Genomic DNA, 21,478 nt, shown 5'->3' with positions numbered 1-21,478 from the left:
TCGCGACCTTATCGATACTCGTTAACGATAAGCCCACATAATTAATTATTGATTATAAAATTATTTTTATTCGAATATAATATGCATGGAGATTCAATTTGTTAATATCATGATGATATTGACGTACGTGTTTCATCATCTTCGAAATATGAGAGATTTCTTTTGCCCAATATTATTTCCCTTTCAACAAGTTCATCATCTGTCCGTAAATGGCGTTGACTTCGGACGACGCCGGGAGGATTGTGTATATGACATGTGGCCTCTCCGGAGTGTCTTCGAAAAATTCAATAATACAAGTGATGCTGAACCAGTGATAGTACCAGTGACAACAAACGATGGAAACTGTCAAAATTTCTTTTTTACGTATTCTACGAAAATAATTAAGAGACTCGGAACACGTGGTAGCCGCGATCGTTCGACGAGCGACAATACCGCACAGGATTTAATAATTGTCGCGTGACACGCTCGTTTCTTGCCAATTTCGTCGATCAAGGCTGCTGCTGTATAACATATCTCGATGCGGAGAAAACAAAGCCTTTTTTCTTTTTTCACATGGCTCTTACAAAAAGATTAATCATACTTTTTGCGCATATTCCTTTAAGGGAAAGTTAACAGAGTGTCGATTATTATATCTTTGAAATCTCCGCTAATTCTCTTGTAAATGTCACAAGTGACAAATTGCTAATGTTTTGACAGTCAAAACTTTTTGACTGCAGCGAGAAAGAATTTGATGCAAGTGTAAGATAGACAATACTAATAAAATATGAGCTCGCATCACCATTTGAATTCGTCATCTGGTGAAATAGATCACGTTCACTTCGTCTCCGAAGATATCGGGGCTTTGTACCTTTCTGAAGAATACTCGGATGTGACGATAGTGGTGGCGGGTCACAAATTTTACAGCCACAAACTCATTCTTGCCGCACGAAGCGAGTATTTTCGAGCACTGCTGTTCGGTGGTATGAAAGAATCTATGCAAAATGAAATAGAACTGAATGCTTCCTCGTTGCCTGCATTTAAAAACTTGCTCAAATATATATACACTGGACGTATGTCTCTTGCTAATGAACGCGATGAGGTACTGCTCTTCCAAATTATTTTGTTAAATGATATACATCTACAATTATCTATTCTCATCATTTTGATTTACTTTGTTTACAGACAATACTCGATATTCTCGCATTAGCACATTTGTATGGATTTGTGGACCTTGAAGCTGCTATATCCGATTATCTCAGAGAGATATTAAACATAAAGAATATATGTTCAATTCTAGACACTGCACTTTTATATCAGTTGGAATTTCTAACTAATGTTAGTACAAATATATTATATATTTATTTTCATTCTGCAGTTATCCTGCGTAACATAAGATTTATACATATAATTAATATCTACAATATTTATATATTATAGACAGTTAATATATTAATATTTTAATATCAGGTTTGCTTTGAATACATGGATAAACATGCATCTGAAATTATTCAGCACGAGAGTTTTCTACAATTGAGTCCAACAGCTTTAAGCGAATTAATTTCCAGGGATTCGTTCTATGCACCAGAAATAGACATTTTTTTAGCCGTAAATTTATGGGTCAAAGCCAATCCTGAAGTTGATAACAGTAAAGTTATAGGTAATTTCTATATAAAAATATTAATATTTCTCATGTGTGTTCACTGATATATTTTTTCACGTATATGAAATGTATTTTTGCAAATTATTAACTTTTATATTTGCAGCTCAATTAAGATTGAGTCTAATTTCACAATTAGATCTTGTGACTGTCGTAAGACCAACCACATTCATAACAGACAAAGATATTGTAGATGCGATTACCGTGCAGTTACAAAAAAGTAAATCAGAACTACCTTATCGTGGTCGCTTGCTTATCGATGAAAATGTTGCCCATCCTATGCATGGTGCCCAAGTATTACAAGGGGAAATGCGTAGTTATTTACTTAACGGAGATACTAACAACTATGACATGGAACGTGGTTACACGAGACATACCATTACCGATACGCAAGAACATGGAATTCTAATCAAATTGGGAACACAATATATTATAAATCATGTCAAAATGTTACTATGGGATCGAGATATGCGTTCCTATTCTTATTACATAGAGGTATGGATGCTTTACATGGCAGAGTAATACAAAATAAATATAATATACATTAGTAATAATATAGTTTTAACAAAAGGATTCTTTGTTTCATTACTTTACCATTATTTGTTAAAGGGATCCGTGGATCAAAAAGAATGGGTCAAGCTTGTCGATTATACAGAATATTTTTGTCGCAGTTGGCAGTATTTATATTTTCAACCAAGAGTGGTTCTTTATATTCGTATTGTAGGGACAAATAATACAGTTAATAAGGTGAGCTTCTTTAGTATTGAATAGAAATGTCCTTCTCATTTGTTTAGAATTTATATAGTAGTATTGTACATGTGATAAAGCTTAACGGAACTTGCATTGCTTTGATATTAATAAACATTGCAGTAACCTTTATTCTCTATATCTCTATTATAGTAGTTTGATATTTATTGAACCGTTTGTTGAATAGGTTTTTCATGTTGTCAATTTTGAAGCATATTATACAAATCACACAGAACAACTTTCGAAAGGTTTTATCGTACCAACACAAAATATTGCTGTTACGGAAAAGAGTGCTTGTGTCATTGAAGGTGTGAGCAGGTAAAATTTTTTTTGCCGTACTTTAAAGAAGTCGCGTATCTAACATGTGTGTTCATTTTTAAATTTTATTTCTCTCTTGATTAGGTCACGTAATAATTTACTGAATGGAGACATAACTAATTATGATTGGGATAGTGGTTATACATGTCATCAACTTGGCTCTGGATCTATTCTAGTGCAATTAGGCCAACCGTACATGATCGATTCTATGCGGTACGATTCTTGGATACTCTTTAAAACAAGCTTATTGTATTGTGTATTAAACTATAACGTTTCTGTAAATATTTTCGTAGATTATTACTTTGGGATTGCGATAATCGCTCTTATTCGTACACTATAGAAGTATCGGGTAATTCCTGGAGCTGGGCAATGGTCGCTGATAAAAGAAAGGAGTCATGTCGATCTTGGCAAATAATACACTTTTATCCACCCCGTCCAGTAGTTTTTATACGTATAGTGGGAACTCACAATACTGCAAACGAGGTTTCTATATATTAATCAAACTTGACATGATTTTTTTTTATATAAGAACATTTAATAATTATTTTAAACGTTTTCAGGTATTTCATTGTGTTCACTTTGAATGTCCAGCGCAATTTGATGATAAATCTCCAAAATCACCTACACAACGAGGGCATTCATCAACATCGTCGGACGGTAACAATCCTTTACCTCCTCCGCCTCCCGAAGTAGCTACGGAAGCAGTTCATATCGACAGTGATGAATAACTAAAGAAAAAGTAAGTAATACTATAGCGAAAAAACACACGACTCTACTGATGATTCTGTAGTTGCCACTCTTGTTCTTCGAGCTAGAATTTGGATTCATCAAAAGACCTCGATACAACTTTTAAGACTGTTCAATCATAATTGAATATCGGGTCGTAATTAATCATCTTGTTCCTCGTTTACAAATTCTACTTCTGTTTGTTTTTATCATCACTCTTCGATGACTTTAGATATAAGTAATATATGCGTGGCGGGTGTCAATTTCATAATCACAGAGATATACAAATTAATCATATTTTACACAAATACTCGATAATAACGATAGTTACGGTAAATTTTTTATTTTAGTTTGTATATAATGTTTGATTATTTTTTTTTTACGAGAAAATGGCTGTAATATTTAAAGTGTATTGTTATTGAACGTGTGATATATTATTTTTCCATTTTGATAATATGAAATTTTTAATATTATATATGATTTCATACTTTTTGAATATTGTTTTAATTATTAATTGTTGTAAAACTTACAAACTATGCTGCATAATTATGTTCCTTATTTTATATAATCAATTGTCTTTATCCAAATTATTGTATTGATACTAATGATAAATGTCTGTAAATATAAATTGAACATATTAAGATACTCTCGTAGAAACATACAACTATCTGCCAATTGTTATTAAAATATAAGGTGTTAAAATTAATTTTTCCACACAAATTTATATTTATTATATATAATAATTTAATTTATTTTTTTAGTGTAATATATCGTAAATTATATATATATATATATATATATATATATATATATATATATATATATGTATATATATATATATATTAATTTATTAAATTATTTACCGTGCTAAAATTACAGAAGACTGTTATATCAATGAAATATATAATGATATATTATGATTACAATATTTAAAGAAACTTATAAATTTAACATCATCTATATTGTGTACGATCAAGTTAAAGAGAGCTTTTTTTCAAAGAACGACTGACTACTAGATGTGATTGAAAATTGGCAACTGCCACAAATTGTTTTGTATAGAAACTATTACATACTTGAATTTTATGTTACCGAATATTTTTTAGTGAGCACACGATTATCTATATTACCTATATAATATCGACACTCTGTTAATATATGATGGTGTCTGGTTTTCAGTATTTCTCATTGTATAAGAATCTTTTTGGTAGAAATTTTTATTGTGAATTTAATCTTGTGTACATATGATGTAAAACATTATTTTTCTAGTCTATATATGTTTAATGTAATATGTCTCAAGAGAATTCGAATGTATAATAAATTATATATGAAAAGTTTAATTGCTACAAGATTAATAAAATATTCTGATATTTAAAAAACCTAGTTTTTTTTATTAAACATTATTCCAATCATAATTCTGAAATACATCTATTCTCGATAGTCATTTATATTTTTTATCTTAGATTGAAACGCGAGAATCAGAATATCCATCTTTTAATACCCTCGGGAAATCAGAGTTAAAAATTAATCTCGAACATGAATTTGCAGTTTATTTTTCAGTTTGATGTACTTTTTATCGAAGTATGTTTTCCCGACAAAACTATGACGATTTTTTTTTAACTTTCATTATATCCAGAATATTCAAGAGACAATTTTTCTCTTCAAAGATCAAATAAATATTTTTGAAAAATAATATAAACAAATATATATTTTCAATTATATTCCATTCGAGGGGTTGGTCACTGAGATAATTTTTGTACAAGGGCTAGATAATTCAGCGGCAATCCCAGCAAAATTTTGGGTAATCTAAAATTATTTATTTGGTAAATCTAAATAATTTAAAGTAAAATTTCTTTTTTAAAATTTATTTTTAATTTGAGATACTATTAGGTAATCTTAAGTAATCCGAGGTATAATTTAAGAGTAATCCATATCAAAAGGTAATTTTTGTACATTATAACTGTTAGTGACCAACCCCTCGATTCCATTATATGTATATTTCCGAAACAGATAATTATTTTGTATCATTTATCATTCTCATAAGCAATTATTTAATAGAAACGTTATACTTTACGATTAGGATAGGACGACGAATAATGTAACGTCAATATTTATATCATCACTATTATTACATATATGCTCAAATATATAATAAACAGTATATGTAACAACTGTTAATACGAATCGTACTTAAGCTATATTCTTATTTACAATAGATTAAAACTATTTTAAAAGCCAAAATATAGAGATGATACATTGATTATTATTTAAACAAAATTTAAGATAAGTTTTGATAAGAGTTCTGCATAAATAGTTTCAATATCAATTAGGTGACGAGTAATGTACAAAGTTCACGTTAATATAGAGCATCACATTTGCTATATTGATAACTGTCCAACGCGAAAATTTGTACACATGAAGTGTTGCACGTTATATGTACAAAAGTGCGCGTATAGGAGAGAAAATAAATGATTGAGCGTAACTTTTATACTGTTTCTTATCTCTTACGGTCATTAGATCCACTGCGGCGAGAATGAGATCGACGGCTGTGGCTACCACTGCGAGAACGTTTTGATCTGTAACACATATCGAAAATGTTTCATTTTTTACAGGAGACAAAATATTTTCTATCATTATCAATATGTTTAAATTAAATGCAAACAATTTTTTCAAATTATCTGCGCAAATTTAAACAACTCTCTTCAATTTTTTTTAACTTCAAGTTCATAATTTATTTTTAATTATTATATGTATCATATTTTTCATTACTTTTTAATTTATAAATATATTTTTGTATCACTTTTTTATTACTATGAAATATGTTTGTGTCCGATACTCTTAGCTTTGTATTTTTTTTTATTTGTTAAAAAAAAAAAATCGATCTTTTATCAATGATGAATAATTAATAATAGTAATAATAGTAATAATAATAGTAATAATTGAAATACCTTTTTCCACGACTGCGACTGCGCGATCGTGACTTTCTCCTATCTCTGTCTCTGCGCTCCCGATCTCGATCACGCTCACGATCGCGTTCGCGATCGCGATCGCGCTCACGATCCCGATCCCGATCGCGCTCGCGATCACGGTCACGGTCGCGCTCACGGTCGCGCTCACGGTCGCGTTCGCGGTCTCTGTAGCCCAATCCTCCGCGGTTTCGGTCCCTATCACGATCCTTGTCGCGATCCTCCCTGTCTCTGTCCCGCCTCCTGTCCAGCAAGGACTCGCGCTTTTCCTTACGCCTCTCTTCGACGGTCTTCTGAAGCTCGGCGAGCTTTTCACGGATCTTGATAAAGCCGAGATGCAACTTTCCGCCGAAATGATCCGCCAATCGTCTATCGTTGTCATGTATTCCAAGATACGCGCTGCATACTTCGCACACTCTTAGCTTTTGCTGTTGATAACTGGAGGCCGGCATGCTGTTTCGATACTCTTGCTCTGCCTCGTTCTTCTTCTTACGCAACTCGTCAATCTCCCCCATCAACTTCATCGACTCTTCAACAAAACCTTCCTCGCCTAGCTGTTCGGCCTTGGCTAGTTTCTTACCAATCTCCTCGGCGAGCACGTGGACGTTGTTCGCCTTCGCCGCTACCTCCGCGCTCAGCTCCTCCTGGGTCTCTGCCAGCCGCTGTTTGGCCTGTTCCGTACGGCGATCACAATCGGCGATAAAATTTTGAAGATGTTCCATCGCCTAGAAAAATTTTCAGAAAGACGCATTAAAATCTCAGTCACAAATTAAAATTTTTTGATTGTCATTTTGGACTGGCAATGTAATGCATTACTGCGTTTGATTATGAAAAAGACGTTATCAGAGATATGATTTAATATTATTCAAAATTGTAATGAAACAATATCATATTCAGAAAATAGTCAAAACAAAACTATGGAAAATGACTACTTGTGTGAAAAAAAAAAAATTTTTTTTATGAAATTAAATAATTATATAATTTTGATTGTGCGTGCAAAATACTCACATCAATGTCGTAAAAGTGATCCCTCTTCTTTTGCGCGGCCTCGTAGTCAGCCCGTAGGGCCAAGTCGTGAATCTGGGGGCATTCTCCCAGGTCCATGCGCTACGATTTACAAATCAGTCTGTATTAGATTACGATTCTTTCCGATCACGTATGCGGGTCTTATCGATTCTATGCGTATTATACGAGAGTTTAGACCCTTTTCTTCCCAAGTTTGTTTTAACGAGTATACTTGACAAGAATATATATATATAACATACTTGGTCGCGATACCGCGACTGGAAATTAGCATGAATCGATAATCTAGGAGAGAGATAGAGATGATACATGACAAAAATTCTGAGATCTTATATCGCCTGTATCCTTAAGATAAGACGGTCCCAATAGGCTTTTTTTTTTTAGTTTCTTTCATTTTACGTGAACTCACGGAGAGACGTCAGTTCGTCTTCCTGCACGAGCTAAGATAGAATGTACAATAATGAAGCGATCCGATCGTCAGTCGATCGCGTATAAAGTAGGAAATGCAGTTTTTGTTTTACAGATAAATAGTTTGTTGTTTTCACTTACAGGGTGGCAACAGTTTCTCCGCCTGACACGAGAATGCGACGGCAATGAAGCTATAATCAGCACACATCTTTTAAGTTTTAAATAATGTTCACTTTTTTTTCTACGAAAGAGAACTTACAGCCTATAATGGTTTAATATACTATTTTACGTACGGCACACGAGAATCGTGTCTTACGTCTTATTGGCTGCTAAACGGATTTTTAGAAAAGAAACTGATTCAATACGTACACATCCAATGGTTGTAGGAAATTTTTCTAATGGACCTGGCACTTGTTGTACTAATCTCCACCTAATCTCTCTGCGTCATGCTACCTCTCGCATTTTCTCTTGTCGACACGTTTAGGTGTTGCAAATTGCCAAAGCTAAATGTCGCGAGAGGATTCCCGAAGAATATTCTTAATTCGATGATTTTGCGTTTAATAATATACATCGCGCGCGCGGCCCCATCATTAAAATTTACATCTCATTTGAACGGATAAATCAACGTAAGAATTAAGCAATGTAAAAAAAAAAAAAAAAAAAAAAAATCTTTGTCACAAATTTATATACGAGAGCAGACATATATATATATTTGTTTTTTTTTATTTTTTTAATTCATGATACGAGAAAAACTCACGTGAAGAGAAATCGATAGCGAGTAGATTCTTGGCAATTCGCAAATCTTACTTACAGATCACTGCTTCATTTCCTGCACCCATTACTTCCATAGGATGATATATTTTTTTCTCACACACATTCTCAAAGTAAACTTCTCTTATTCCTACCTGCCGTAAACGGCATTATTAGTAAGAAGCGACATTAAGACATCGTCTCATGAATCAGCATGACGCTACTCACCGACTCACTGTTTACAGGCCTTTTCGGGGGTCTGGGAATTTATCATTCGGCATTACTCAGCCTCACCACCGTGTGGAAAAAAAATCGGTAGAGGGGCTGAAGTAAAGCCCGCCCGCCCGCCTTTATGTCTCATATATCGAATTAATATATAGATATAGATATAGATATATAGATATGCACATATGTGTGTATGTATATCTAGTACTTGAATTATGGTAAAAAGGTAATCAAATTGTAGATGTAATACGTACGTATTTTCGGTTTTCAGTACTTACAGTAACGCGCGTGTGAGAGTGACAAGTACAACACGGACATATGAGCGGACAATACTCGCAACAATATTGTACAATGGATCTGATTGGAATTGCTTTTTCCAGAGACTCTGGAAATAGAACTGTAGTTACGTTGACATTAGTGGATCTGCATATCAGTACACCTTTCGTTCGAGCGATTTGTCGTTAGTATTTTTCATCTTTATTTTCTTTTTTTTTTTTTTTTTTTTTTTTTTATTTTTTCTTTTTACTCTCTCTTTCTAATATATCGTTTCTCATCTTAATGTTTTTTCATTATGGAAACTTTATCGCGAGACCTTCGGGGGTGTTTGCTATCTTTCACTGTTATTTACTTCCTAACTTTCACGTTCTAAAAGCGTCAAGTCTTTCAATAAATTTTGTTACGTGTCAAAAAGAGGAAGGAACAATTGCATCGACTGCTTTAAATTAGCAAGTTTAATATTTTATGTTTTATCTGAAATTTGAATTTCAAAACAATTTTTGGATCGATTGAGATTAACAAGAAAATCATCTTCCTTAATTAGGCTACGTACTTGAAAATTTATAGAGGGTCTAATAAGATTTTATCTTGATTGAAAAAATAAATGCAAGATGTATACATTTTCAAATAAACTTTGGAATTGATAGAAATATAAGAGATGTCCTTCGCTTTTCCGAGAGGAATAAATGTACTAATCAGAAATGATAAATTTGAGACGAAATAAATTAACGACTTTAAACCTTGTTATTTTCAGTAGCAAAGAATCGTTCCGTGAACTTAAGTACCTTCTAAAAATTCTTCAACATCAATTAATGTCTAGGACAGGCCCTCGAAACCTACATAAACACGGATACTTATGTAAATTCCGACACTTACAAATGGCATTGAGAACAACTGACTCATTAAAGATTAAAAAAGCAAACTGCCTTTAGAGCAAGCGCTGGCACATTTCCCAAGTAAGAAACTTTCCTACATAAGTAGCTGTCTGAGAGAAGAGCAAGGTGAGACAAAACTTTTCTCTATGTCCGTACAAACTATAACAAGTGTAAAACAGCTCGAGACAGACGGCGGAGATTTGTATGTACATCGGAGTATCGATTTTGTCATGAAATTCGAGACACGAAATCGAACGAAAGTAGTCCAGACAGCTACATATAGCAGAATGCCAGAGAAAGAGAGAGAGAGAGAGAGAGAGAGAGAGAGAGAGAGAGAGAGATAGCGAACACCCCTGTGACCAATTCGCACGAGATGACACTGAAATGCGCGAAGCAGTAGCTTAGAGTATGTTTCACAGCTCGATATAATTAAAATATATATATATATTGTCATTTGATCAAAAATGTTGCTCGATCGACCGCATATATGCACGATATTACAAGACTACATCTTCGTCTTATAAAAGTCACGCTTCTTCCCCAATTGCGCTGCGAATAGCGGATTGTAGTATTCTCGGTACATATATGTTAGATACATATATATATGTATATTTATTTAGAGATTGAACGCGCTCCCGAAACTAGAACAGACAAGACTATAATCTTGGCGGCTTGGAAGAGAAATGGGACAGACTTTCCGTATTACTTACGGTACTTTGTTACCCTTGCTCTTGCTACTTCCAAGCCGCGTCAAATATATTGACTGTTCTAGATCCAAAGATCTCATACGTGTAATAGATAATGATAAAAACGCCTGCCCCGTGTTGCACTTCGACGGTATCCAGTGTGAATTGATCGTAATCAATTCCTCAGACACGTGTCGGTTATATTAAATAATAAAAAAGTTCTTTTTTCTTTTTCGAGCGCGCGCTTATTAAATAATTTCGCTTATTAAATTCTACAAAGGACGTTTTTACGAACTACAGATTCTTAACGTATGATACTGAACACACACACCAATTGGCACCGAGATGAAAAGTAAAAACGCTAACGAATAACAGAAAGTCCGACAAATCTATCTCACCGTATACGGATTTATCCGTACTTGACTACTCTAAAATTTATACAGCACCGAAATTTCAAGGTTTACTTTTAGGATACATGGCAACATATTTCAACAATATATACAAATATGTCGAATAAAAAAATTATATAAATAGACATTCTTCAACTTTTACATCCGAAATGCCCAATTATTCTATGTATTTTCTACTTAAACATGATAAGTTATATTCGGCGATGTGAGCCCATGCGCGGATGTTGATGCGTAAAGAAACTGCGTAAAGAAATTAATTCTTTTCACGAAAGAATTTTTAATTAATACCCAGAGCACATATTTTCTAGATTCTCATTTTTGAGACCCCTAAAAAACCCGCTCTATAACCCCCCAAAGAGATGTAGACGAGAAAAAATATCGGGGCGAAGTCGCTGAATCGGGAATTTTTTTCTCGTCTACATCTCTTTGGGGGGTTATAGAGCGGGATTTTTAGGGGTCTCAAAAATGAGAATCTAGAAAATATGTGCTCTGGGTATTAATTAAAAATTCTTTCGTGAAAAGAATTAATTTCTTTACGCAGTTTCTTTACGCATCAACATCCGCGCATGGGCTCACATCGCCGAATATAATTTCAAATCATTTTCTACTTAATTTTAAATTAAGATACATTTTTGTATAATGTAAAAATATATTATATATATCGTGTAATTTAGACGTGTATGACGTGAGGCTAATAATAAGTCAGTGTGCATCAGAGTTTATGATTGTGGCAAAGTGATATATGAAGAGAGAAAAATGTAGACACTAACTTTTTTATTATTAATTTAGTCGTTAAACTGATGCCATAAAAACAAACTTTATCACGACGTAATTCTACGAGCAGCGTAGTAATATAAGCATAATATTAAAAAAAATTAGAGAGATAAATATAACAAACTAACAACTACATTTTAAAAATTTTACAATTCAATTAAACTATATCAGACACAATTAAATTGCTCTACATTAAACTTTATACAATTTTAAATTTTTTATTTTGTTAGAAACTAAAACACTGTTGAGACAAATTATTCTACTTCTATTTGGTTTTTATATTATGATATATATATATATATATATATATAATAATCTGCCCATACATCGCATATTAAATATTTTGCATTTGGATGATGTATAAAATCTATTTGATACATAGATTTTCTAGTTATTATACATAATTAAATATATATATATATAAATATGAGAAAATAAATCATTCACAATAATCATTTGCACATACCACTATTACATATGTAAGAGAATTATGGTTACACGATTCCACATGCTATATTCTCAAGTACTGCTAGTTTGATTGATTACAATATCTATCGATGTAGTCTAAACATTAGAATTATATAATTTTATTAATAAATAAAAGATTAAAAAGTTATATATATATACATATATATATATATATATATATATATATATATATATATATATATATATATATCTATTTCTATTATTATATATTATTTTTGACACTTTAATTTGTTAAAATATATTGATGTACGTAAGAATTAAAACCGTAATCATAAATTATATAAAAATTTCAAATCTTAAAATAATTTGCTATTCTTATGCTTTGTATTTATTATTATTGCATGTTAATTTTGTTATTAATAATACTACATTCATGCAAAAGAATAACAAATTGAGCAATAAATCGTGTAACCAGTAAGAGCCAAGTTTGCAAAATAATAAAATAAATCTAAAAAAAAGAGTAAAATTAAATATAATCATTAGACTTTTTCTTTTCTTCACTGCAATAAAAAATATCAGAAATAAAATCATACATATATTTATATACAGAGTGCATTATTCTGCGCACAGTGCCAATGGTGTGTTATTCGTGTCTGGAATTACTGTGCCAAGAGATATACTCACCGTCGACGAGAGGATTTCATGGGGACAGCAGGCCAGCAAAAAACTCTTGCAGACCTTCGAGTCGGAGTATTTCACTTGAAATTTGTTATTCTCACCTAAAAAAGCACAATGCAGATTATTAATGACATTTCAATAAAGCAGAGTGTATATATATATATATATATATATATACATACATACACACAATATATATATATATATATATATATATATATACACATGTACAGAGGATAGCGCTATTACAACAAATATGGCCGCGTTTTGACCATCTTGCAATTAGCAATTAAACCCGCGCGAAGATCTCGGATTCCGTCGTCTCCGAGATGAATAACGCGTGGAATAAAATATGTACCATTTCGTCCAGTGCCCATTAACTGGTCGAGCATGGCTCGCATTTGATCGTGCGCCGTCATTTTTCCGAAGTGAGCACAATCTCTCCGATCAAAAGCACCGTCAGAGCGCAACCGAATACGTTCCACAGCCAGAGCCGCACACCATCCAACGTCCAATACACAATTCGAGGCTCGAGACTACGTCGAGGGTCGAGTAATCGCTACGTCACGCGCTTATCGACAGTGACGTTTCGCAAGCCGTGTTTCGATGACAGCCGACGACGGTGGCTTTGATTGGCCTTTGGATAGGGACTTTTGGACAATTCGGTTAGCTTTGTGGACTGCAGCGAAACTTCCTATTGGACAGCCAATAGGATCGTGCGACGCGGATGGTGAAAGTAACCGCGACTGTCGGCCTTCTAATTGGCCAGGGAATGACGTCGCGAACGACGTTTCGCCGATCTTTCGAATAGAGCGTCCGCCATTTTGTCGGTAGAGAAGGCAGCCAGGAACTTTTTAATTGTTACAAATATATTACGAAATCGTTTACGATATATTCGAATCTTGCAAGTTTGTTTCGTTGTTTGACAGCAAGGTAAAGTATTTTTTATCTTCCTGACCTGACGTATAAAATATTTAAAATACAAATTAATTTTTAAAAACACAAGAGACTTTTTTTTATGTGTAGATATTTATATACGTAAAATTGACTATATCTCAAAATTATAGATAAACGAATAAATCTCTCAAAACCTTGATAATATCAATGGAGAAGAGAGACGGAAAGAGAGAGAGAGAGAGAGAGAGAGAACGAGGATTTATGCCGACAAAGTTCCAACGGTATTTAAACCAGGGGGTGCTCGGTGGCTTCCACTCGCTAGAGTGCAATGACCGGCGGCCTCGAGAAGCTTTAGATCTATCAAATTATATATATCCATGTACAATATTCCTGCAAGTTTATATTTAATCACATTTTTATAACCATTATCCTCAATATTATAAAAAATGCAAATTTTAAATTGATTTCCTTAAAAAAATCTCTGCATAATAATTATTATTGCACACACAATTATATATAAATAAGTTGAAAGAATTGAAAGTAATATATAAATCTTTCCCTCTATATCTTGTTTCTAATTCATATTTCTTAACAAGACTAATTAAAATAGCTTAATGTATGATTTTTATAATTTAATATATTTATTATTTTTTAACAGGCAATTCTTAATAGCAAACGACCGATGACATATGTCCTTTTATTAATCGACCAATATCTGACCTCGACTGACGGTCGAATTGCATAATAGCTCCCGAAAATTTCTCAAGTCGAATCAAGTCAAGCCACGCGATAATCGCGAACCGCGCGCAGAAACCGCATACGGAGGAAAGAGAGAGAAACGTGCAACCGGTAGCGGAGGTGGTGGCGATGATGGTGGCGGTGGTAGAGAGACCAGGACTCCGCACTCTCGATCGTGACCTAAGAGCGAGCGAATGAATACAGCGAGCAAACGTAAAAGCGAGACCGAGAGATTAACCGGTGCGGGGGAGGAGGAGGAAGAGGAAAGACCTCGGTACAGCGAGCTAGAGCGAGAGGGAGAGAGGCGGCGAAGACGAAGTAGTAGTAGGTGGACGATGAAGAAGGTGATGGTGGTGAAGCAGAAGAAGGAGGTGGTGGCGATGTTGGTGGTGGTAGGAGAACCAGCCTCCGCCAGTCTATCCACGTGTTCAGTGTAGTAGCGCGTTATGACCCGGATGTTAGATCGTAGCCGCAGTTTCGCGAGTACCTGCCGACCCGGATGTCCTCCCGCTCGCTGTCCATCGGTGATAGACCACTGATGTCTTCCTGGCCACCGAAATATGTTCAATCGGTAAGTTACAGCCGCGGGACCAGCATCCTTCTCCCCGTCGTCGTCCTGGTTTAAATTGTCACCCGGTACTTTAGCGAGGACCACCCGCTTCGAACATACAATGCGTCGCTTTAAAGATTACCCCGTGTTATTTTTCGACTGACAAAAATTAGTATTACTAGAAAGAGAAAAGATTTAATTGAATGGAGAGAATCCTCGATCGTTGCTGGTCCTTCTCCCGTCGATTCGGGGGTGAGTTTACTCTTTCACAATCGTCTAAATACATAACCGGGTATTTCGAAGAATAAACGTAAGATTTTTCGCCAAAGTACGAGATGCCGTAATATTGAATGTGGATCTAGTGGGTGCTACCATCAGCGATACTTCGCGCGCAAAAATCGAACGCGTCGTATGGCGCGTCACGCACGTGTCGTACGCGCGTGCAGCAGCAAATGACAGTAACGTCAGTGTGTGCTTGAAGGATAGATGCGAGCAAGTCTACGAAAGGCGCCAGCAAACTACGAAGAGACCTGATAAACGCCGAAATTGCGAATCTACGTGACTTGCTGCCGTTGCCGCCCTCGACACGCCAGAGGCTTTCCCAGCTGCAGCTTATGGCCTTGGTCTGCGTGTTCCTGCGAAAAGCCAATTACTTTCAGCAAGGTACGTGAACGGCAAACTTGCATGCGACTTTAAATCTTAAAGCTCTAGGTATGCGTGTGTATATATATAGATATATATTTTAACGTTGCAAGCAAATTTCCCCTGCGAGCTAGAAATCTTCGTGAAAAAGTAGTTGTTCAAAAATTCAATTTGGGATGTCAAAAATGAAATACAATGTTTACACTGTCGAGAGTTTTCAAAGTTTTGAACTATAAATACGAAAACTTTGCGGCGATTTGAAATATTACTAGCTCCAGTTGTTGAATATTATACATAATTTTCTCATACGAAAGGTAAGATAAATCACTAATAATAAAATTAACTAATTAAAGAGAGAGTTTATTAGCTATTAATGTTGGATGTAAAAAAAATTTGATGAAACGTTTCCGTATGACTGTTTTTTACAGAACGATTAAGTCTCTCGAAAATTCGACTCGAATTATTCAGGCGTTATGATAATGTGAGGAAACTGTCTAACGCGTGATACGATACACGCGTAAGTTGCGCTCCGCCGAGAGTTACAACTTGTTGCTCCATAAAATAAGGAATGACGATAGGCGATAAAGCGAGTCCATCGCGGTATCGCGATTACTATATCTTTACTGTAATTCATATCCATCGGCCGAGACTTCAATGCCGGCAAGCGCGCGCTCGTGCCATGCAATTCACCGCGTCTGTACTCTGATATTTCAAACAGCGCATTCGTACTGTACTATATATACGTAATGATTGGGACACATTGTATAGAAGAACGTAGCCAAACGTACGTTGAACAGCGTAAAATTAGTATAATTCGATGTTGCAGCACAGAAAGGAATATTAACATAATTTCATATAATAATTAAAAATATTCTTGAGTTTCTTTGTAGCAAGAGTCAGCATCGAAATGCTAGACAAGTTATAACAGATGCTTTGTGATCATTACTAATGACAATATTTGCTCTTTCTATCATGTCGTATAAAAAAACTATAAGATTAAAATGATTAAAATTATATCAATTGTGAGAGTAAAAATCCTGTTTAAGTATCTTAATAATACCGTGTGTGAGAAAGAAAGAGAGAGGGAAGAAGGAAGGCAGATAAAACATACTGTTGGTACACGATTGCAAAAGCATCGTTGTTGCTAAATATATCACGGCACTTTCGAGATAAAATTCGTTGAAATGACATTAAAATTTTTTATCAATGCTTAAAAATTAAAAGTGACATATAAATATTGTTCGCACGTTTTTAATACTTTATTCAAATGTTTATTCGACTATTCGGTCTATTTAAAAAAAAAGCATCGATTTATGACACTAGTAAAATCTATAGAAAAATATCAAAGATTGTGCAAAATGTGTTAACTCTGATCTGAGTCTATAAATTTAATCCTCCCGATCTAAAGAACATTCAATGATCGAGAATTTCTTGCGTGTCATCCATCAATTAAACGCTTCGATTCAAGATGACGAATTTGAAGAATCTTCTCTGTTGTTTTCGAGGTTTCCTCGAGATTTCTGTCATAATCGGCGATTCGCCTTTAAACAATTCGCGCGAAGGAAAATTTCTATTCGGTCGCGCGGGAGTTTGTCGAGTAACCCGGGCTGGTGAGGTGCTTCTCGTAGACACAGAGAGTAAGAGAAAGACGCGGCGGGGAAAACGCGGTAAACCCAGTGGGTACCAATAACGAGAGAGGAGATCCGCAAGAGAGAGGAGAGGAGAGGAGAGGAGAGGAGAGGAGAGGAGAGGAGAGGAGAGGAGAGGAGAGGAGAGGAGAGGAGAGGCGAGTCGAGCCGAGCCGAGAGCAAAGCAAAGCGAGGCGAAGCGATGTAAGAAGGCAAGATCGGGCCGGCGCGCGTTCAAACTCAGCGGAGTCTAAGCGCGAGTTCCGGGTGATCCGCTGACCTGTCGGCCTTTGCAACAACACTCTCACGCTCCTGTAACCCACACTCCTTCCCCTCCTCTCTCTCCGTCTCTTTCTCTCTCTCCCTCTGCAGTTTCTTCTCTTCGTCGCCCGCCTCGGTCTCCCTTCCTCTCTCTCTCTCTCTAGCTCGTTCTTCTTCTCCGCTCTCCTCTCCGCCATCCCCGTCTCCCTATCCTCCCCCTTTCTAACTATCTCTCTTTCTCTCGTTACTTCTCTCTGTCTCTTTCTCTCTCTCGCGCTCATTGTCTCGCGGTGTATATCGAATACTATAGTCCCATGTAGCGCCGTTAGTAAATGCTGCCGTGCTGCATTAGCATACGCATTTTTCCTTACCCTTCTCCTTCTTCCTCTCCTTCGTAGGTATATACCTCTTTCCCCTTTACTTTTTCGAGAAACCCCCGAGCGAGAAGGGTGGCAAACGCGTGAAAAAGCACGAGATTGAAATGAGTCTCTCTCTCTCTCTCTCTCTCTCTCTCTCTCTCTCTCTCTCTCTCTCTCTCTCTCTCTCTCTCTCTTTTTTCTCTTCTCTCTCGATCCTCTCTGTTGGAAGACCATCGCGAGCGATTAAGACTCGAGACACAATGAAGCGTAAGAACAGCATGCGAGGAATCAATATTCTGGTATCTCGGTCACATCTGCAAAATACGAATTATATTTTCAGGATATCGATTCGACGCGAATGCGGACTGAAAACAGAACTTTTTTTTTTATAGTCGCGATAGACCGTCAGGTGTTATCGAATGCGTTCGCACGTTTTCACGTTGCGTAAAATAAAAATAGAAATAACGATTCGCGTCTATCGACACTTTTGCCGGTAGTAAACCCACATTATGATTATGTATAGATAACGATTTATCTTTTTTTTTTGCGCTGGATAATATATTATGCGTTGTTTTTTCTGTTTTTTTTTTTTTTTCAAACAAATTGCAATAACAACGAAATATACGATATTATAATTTACTTTTTCACACGTCACAAGCTTGATTTTTCAGATGCTTTGGTCTTTTTATTTTTCAGCGCTGAAAAACTACCCGTCCGAGTCCTCGAATATTCCAACACCCAACATAGGGTTTTCAAAAGTAATTTTGATTTCAGTTAATTTGTATTAATTATTTCTAATTACTTTTTTCTTTTTTTTTTTTTTTTTTTTTTTTTTTTGACATTGTTATATATTTACAATTGTCTGGTATTTATTACAAACCTTTCGAGATTTATCCGTGGAATCATAATCCGTGCATCTTTTCCAGGCGATGTCTGGCTTTATTATGATGATGACACAGCAGGGAAAATTATTGTACATATCAGAAAATGCAGCGGATTATCTCGGGCATTCCATGGTAAAGTAATTTCGTTAATAATACGCGTAAAAGCGATGTTTCCGACAAGCGAATGTTATTCTGTGTTTGAGATCCGAATTGCGATAAGATAAAAGATTTTCAGGAGGATTTACTCATCCACGGGGACAGCGTGTACGACGTGATCGACAAGCAGGATCATGTAATTGTGCAAAATCAATTATCGAGAAATAGTCCGATTCCAAGTGACAGAAGGCTGTTTCTTTGTCGAATCAACGTGTCGAGAAATTCTCGCAGGCAGCTACGGTTCGGCGATCAAAAGGTGATTAAAGTAACCGCCCATTATTCTAACATTATCCATTCTTCGTGAATACCACATTATTCCCTTTTCACTACAGGTAGTCCTCGTAGAGGGCCACTTCCTGCCGTTCGTGCCCGTTTGTAATCGCAACGAGTTCGTCTTTCTAGCTTCTTGTACTCCGGTAGTCTTGCCGGAGACTCGAGAGAGCATCGTTCAGGGCGCGACCAATATTTTTACCACGATTCACTCGATGGACATGAAGTACCTGCACATCGATAAAACGTAATGTTTATTTGCATTAAAATGAAAATATTAAATTGTCTACAAAAAGCTTCCTTTTTTTTCCTCACTTTTATTTCTTCTTTTCAGCGCGGAAAGCCATCTGGAGTACACTCGCGCTGAGTTGCTCAACGTTTCCTGGTATAATCTACTTCATTGGGACTCTATAAGAACCGCATACTGCAAACATCAAACCGGTATGCATGTTAAAAAACTTTCTTTAACGATAGAAAGAGAATAAAATTTTTTTTTGCACCAAAATTGCAACGTTAAAAAAATGTATTTTTCCTAAAAATTAACAATAAATATTTTTCATTTAATTCACTATTTTAGTTATTCAGTCCGATCAAGAGCGGTCTACTACTGCTCTGCTGAAGTTGCAGAGCCGTTCTGGGAGGTGGTTCTGGGTACATTGCGTGCTGCAGGTCAAGGATACCTCAGATGAATGTCAGCATCCTATTATCGTTTGCACAAATCAAGTCCTCACGTATGTTTATGATTGTTTGTACATAATCATCATTTTCCTTTGAATATCAATTGTATTAAATTAATAAATTTATAATGATATCAAATTATGTAAATAATAATAAATGAATAACACGTAATATATTATTTTGATCATATCATATATACATACATTCATAAACATAAATAATTACAGTGACAAGGAAGCGGAAGTAATGCGCTCTAGTTCGTGGCTGTATCAGTATTCCTCTCAGACGAAATTTACCTATGGACTCTGTCCCGGCGGTCAAGGTCGCGGCATCGCGTATCCTTCCTCAGGACAAGCTGTCAATCAAACTCAAGAATACATTCGGACGTATTCCAACGATACCGATGCTCAGCACTCGCCGTCTCTTCATCCGGATCGGTCCGAAACGGAATCGCACATGGCTCCGAAGAACACACAGTCGATGGATTATCCCGGCAGGCGACTTTTGCGAGACGATACGGAACCGGTGGATATGTCGATAAGTAGCGCGGAGCAGCACGAGGGTAGGAGCGTGCAACCTGTGGTCGCTGATCATCATCATCAGCAACAGCACACTCTGGACGATCCGGTCAGGTACCACAAGCAGTATCACAAGAGCTCGCTGCATCTAGCCGGCTATCGAGCCAAGTTTGTGCAGTGCCACGGCGGGCAATACGTCGGTGGCGGCTGCGCGGACATGCTGTCGATGCCTGGTACCAAGTATTATCTTACCGACCTCGACCGGGATTATTGTTGCGGCTCAGAACGCAGCGGCGGCCTACACGGCAAGCGTCCGCCGACAAAGGCGCTGATTGCGCCGCCGACGTCGTCATTGACGGCTGAGTCGACGGCGCCGCCGCCACCGGACACCGTCTCCCTGGAGAACTGGGGCGCCAGCCCAGCCTGGTCGGACGCGCTGCAGAGGGTGCCGGATATGGTGCATCAGGAACTTAGCCCATATATCACCACGCCAACCACGCCGGTCAACACGCCCGATTCCGACACCCTCGGCCACTCGGAGGCGCCTATCTTCAATTTCGATTGGGCCGGCACCGAGCAGCACGTACCCAACCTGAAGATCACCTTCCACCGCGGCAGCGTCACAACCACCACCGCCAACCATCCCGTTGTCCAACCTAGGAAGTCGCATCAGGATACGGTGCAACCCATCACGCTACAGTTACCACGTAGGAAGGGACAATCCGCGGAGAACGATAGCAAAGACTTCTCGAAATAAGCGGAGGATAGAGGACCGTAGTATAAAAGCTTGTTAGAGAATGTCGAAGATATCGATTAGCTTAATAAAATAAAAAAAGTTCATATAAGAATCTAGAAAAAAAATTAGAGAAGAAGATAAAATATATAGGACTTATCTAAAGGAGGGGGGGGGGGGGGTCCAGGCCGAGAGGATCGAATACGAACACAAAAGAGGTGTTCAGACACAGTGTCATAC

General features: G+C 36.4%; 3 protein-coding genes and 1 long non-coding RNA gene across 6 annotated transcripts; 3 read left to right on the top strand and 1 right to left on the bottom strand.

Annotated features, from left to right (window-relative positions):
• Window positions 1-215: 215 nt before the first annotated feature.
• Window positions 216-4,096, top strand: Btbd9 (BTB (POZ) domain containing 9). The gene is made up of 9 exons (XM_072906135.1): window positions 216-1,078; window positions 1,162-1,314; window positions 1,447-1,636; window positions 1,743-2,131; window positions 2,246-2,383; window positions 2,571-2,701; window positions 2,786-2,914; window positions 2,995-3,184; window positions 3,262-4,096. Exons 1-9 carry the CDS (start codon window positions 764-766, stop codon window positions 3,427-3,429), a joined length of 1,803 nt encoding a protein of 600 aa, XP_072762236.1. The 5' UTR covers window positions 216-763; the 3' UTR covers window positions 3,430-4,096.
• Window positions 4,097-4,625: 529 nt separating this feature from the next.
• LOC140673279 (putative RNA-binding protein Luc7-like 2) lies at window positions 4,626-13,447 on the bottom strand. The gene is made up of 5 exons (XM_072906146.1): window positions 13,283-13,447; window positions 12,931-13,025; window positions 7,399-7,497; window positions 6,373-7,115; window positions 4,626-6,000 (listed from the first exon to the last, which is right to left on the bottom strand). The coding sequence occupies exons 1-5, from the start codon at window positions 13,341-13,343 to the stop codon at window positions 5,922-5,924; spliced, it is 1,077 nt and encodes a 358-aa protein (XP_072762247.1). The 5' UTR covers window positions 13,344-13,447; the 3' UTR covers window positions 4,626-5,921.
• A 328-nt stretch (window positions 13,448-13,775) lies between these two features.
• LOC140672975 (uncharacterized) lies at window positions 13,776-14,635 on the top strand. Its single transcript, XR_012047979.1, has 3 exons — window positions 13,776-13,857; window positions 13,992-14,200; window positions 14,480-14,635. It is a non-coding gene; the product is annotated as an uncharacterized lncRNA (long non-coding RNA).
• A 351-nt stretch (window positions 14,636-14,986) lies between these two features.
• On the top strand, window positions 14,987-21,403 carry Dysf (neuronal PAS domain protein dysfusion). 3 transcript variants are annotated; one of them, XM_072905453.1, is made up of 9 exons: window positions 14,987-15,130; window positions 15,596-15,772; window positions 18,696-18,757; window positions 18,926-19,015; window positions 19,119-19,295; window positions 19,372-19,556; window positions 19,644-19,750; window positions 19,887-20,040; window positions 20,215-21,403. In XM_072905453.1, the coding sequence occupies exons 2-9, from the start codon at window positions 15,724-15,726 to the stop codon at window positions 21,260-21,262; spliced, it is 1,872 nt and encodes a 623-aa protein (XP_072761554.1). In that variant the 5' UTR covers window positions 14,987-15,130; window positions 15,596-15,723; the 3' UTR covers window positions 21,263-21,403. The 3 variants fall into 3 exon arrangements, with proteins under 3 accessions (XP_072761554.1, XP_072761553.1, XP_072761555.1); XM_072905452.1 differs by having other exon boundaries at window positions 15,591-15,772; XM_072905454.1 differs by lacking the exons at window positions 14,987-15,130; window positions 15,596-15,772 and adding an exon at window positions 16,445-16,535.
• The last annotated feature ends 75 nt before the right edge of the window (window positions 21,404-21,478 follow it).

The sequence above is a fragment of the Anoplolepis gracilipes genome, chromosome 14 (genome assembly GCF_047496725.1).
Source record: "Anoplolepis gracilipes chromosome 14, ASM4749672v1, whole genome shotgun sequence".
Taxonomy (NCBI): Eukaryota; Metazoa; Arthropoda; class Insecta; order Hymenoptera; family Formicidae; genus Anoplolepis; species Anoplolepis gracilipes.
This window is presented reverse-complemented; position numbering and strand designations above follow the sequence as displayed.

Coding starts and splice junctions, on each gene's coding strand:
- Btbd9 (XM_072906135.1), top strand. CDS start 764: ATGAGCTCGCATCACCATTTGAATTCGTCATCTGGTGAAATAGATCAC. Junction 1,637..1,742: donor TGATAACAGTAAAGTTATAG/GTAATTTCTATA, acceptor TTATATTTGCAG/CTCAATTAAGATTGAGTCTA. Junction 2,915..2,994: donor TACATGATCGATTCTATGCG/GTACGATTCTTG, acceptor ATATTTTCGTAG/ATTATTACTTTGGGATTGCG.
- LOC140673279 (XM_072906146.1), bottom strand. CDS start 13,343: ATGACGGCGCACGATCAAATGCGAGCCATGCTCGACCAGTTAATGGGC. Junction 13,026..13,282: donor AATGGGCACTGGACGAAATG/GTACATATTTTA, acceptor GTGCTTTTTTAG/GTGAGAATAACAAATTTCAA. Junction 7,116..7,398: donor ATCACTTTTACGACATTGAT/GTGAGTATTTTG, acceptor AAATTTTTCTAG/GCGATGGAACATCTTCAAAA.
- Dysf (XM_072905452.1), top strand. Junction 19,016..19,118: donor ATTATCTCGGGCATTCCATG/GTAAAGTAATTT, acceptor AAAGATTTTCAG/GAGGATTTACTCATCCACGG. Junction 19,296..19,371: donor TACGGTTCGGCGATCAAAAG/GTGATTAAAGTA, acceptor TTTTCACTACAG/GTAGTCCTCGTAGAGGGCCA.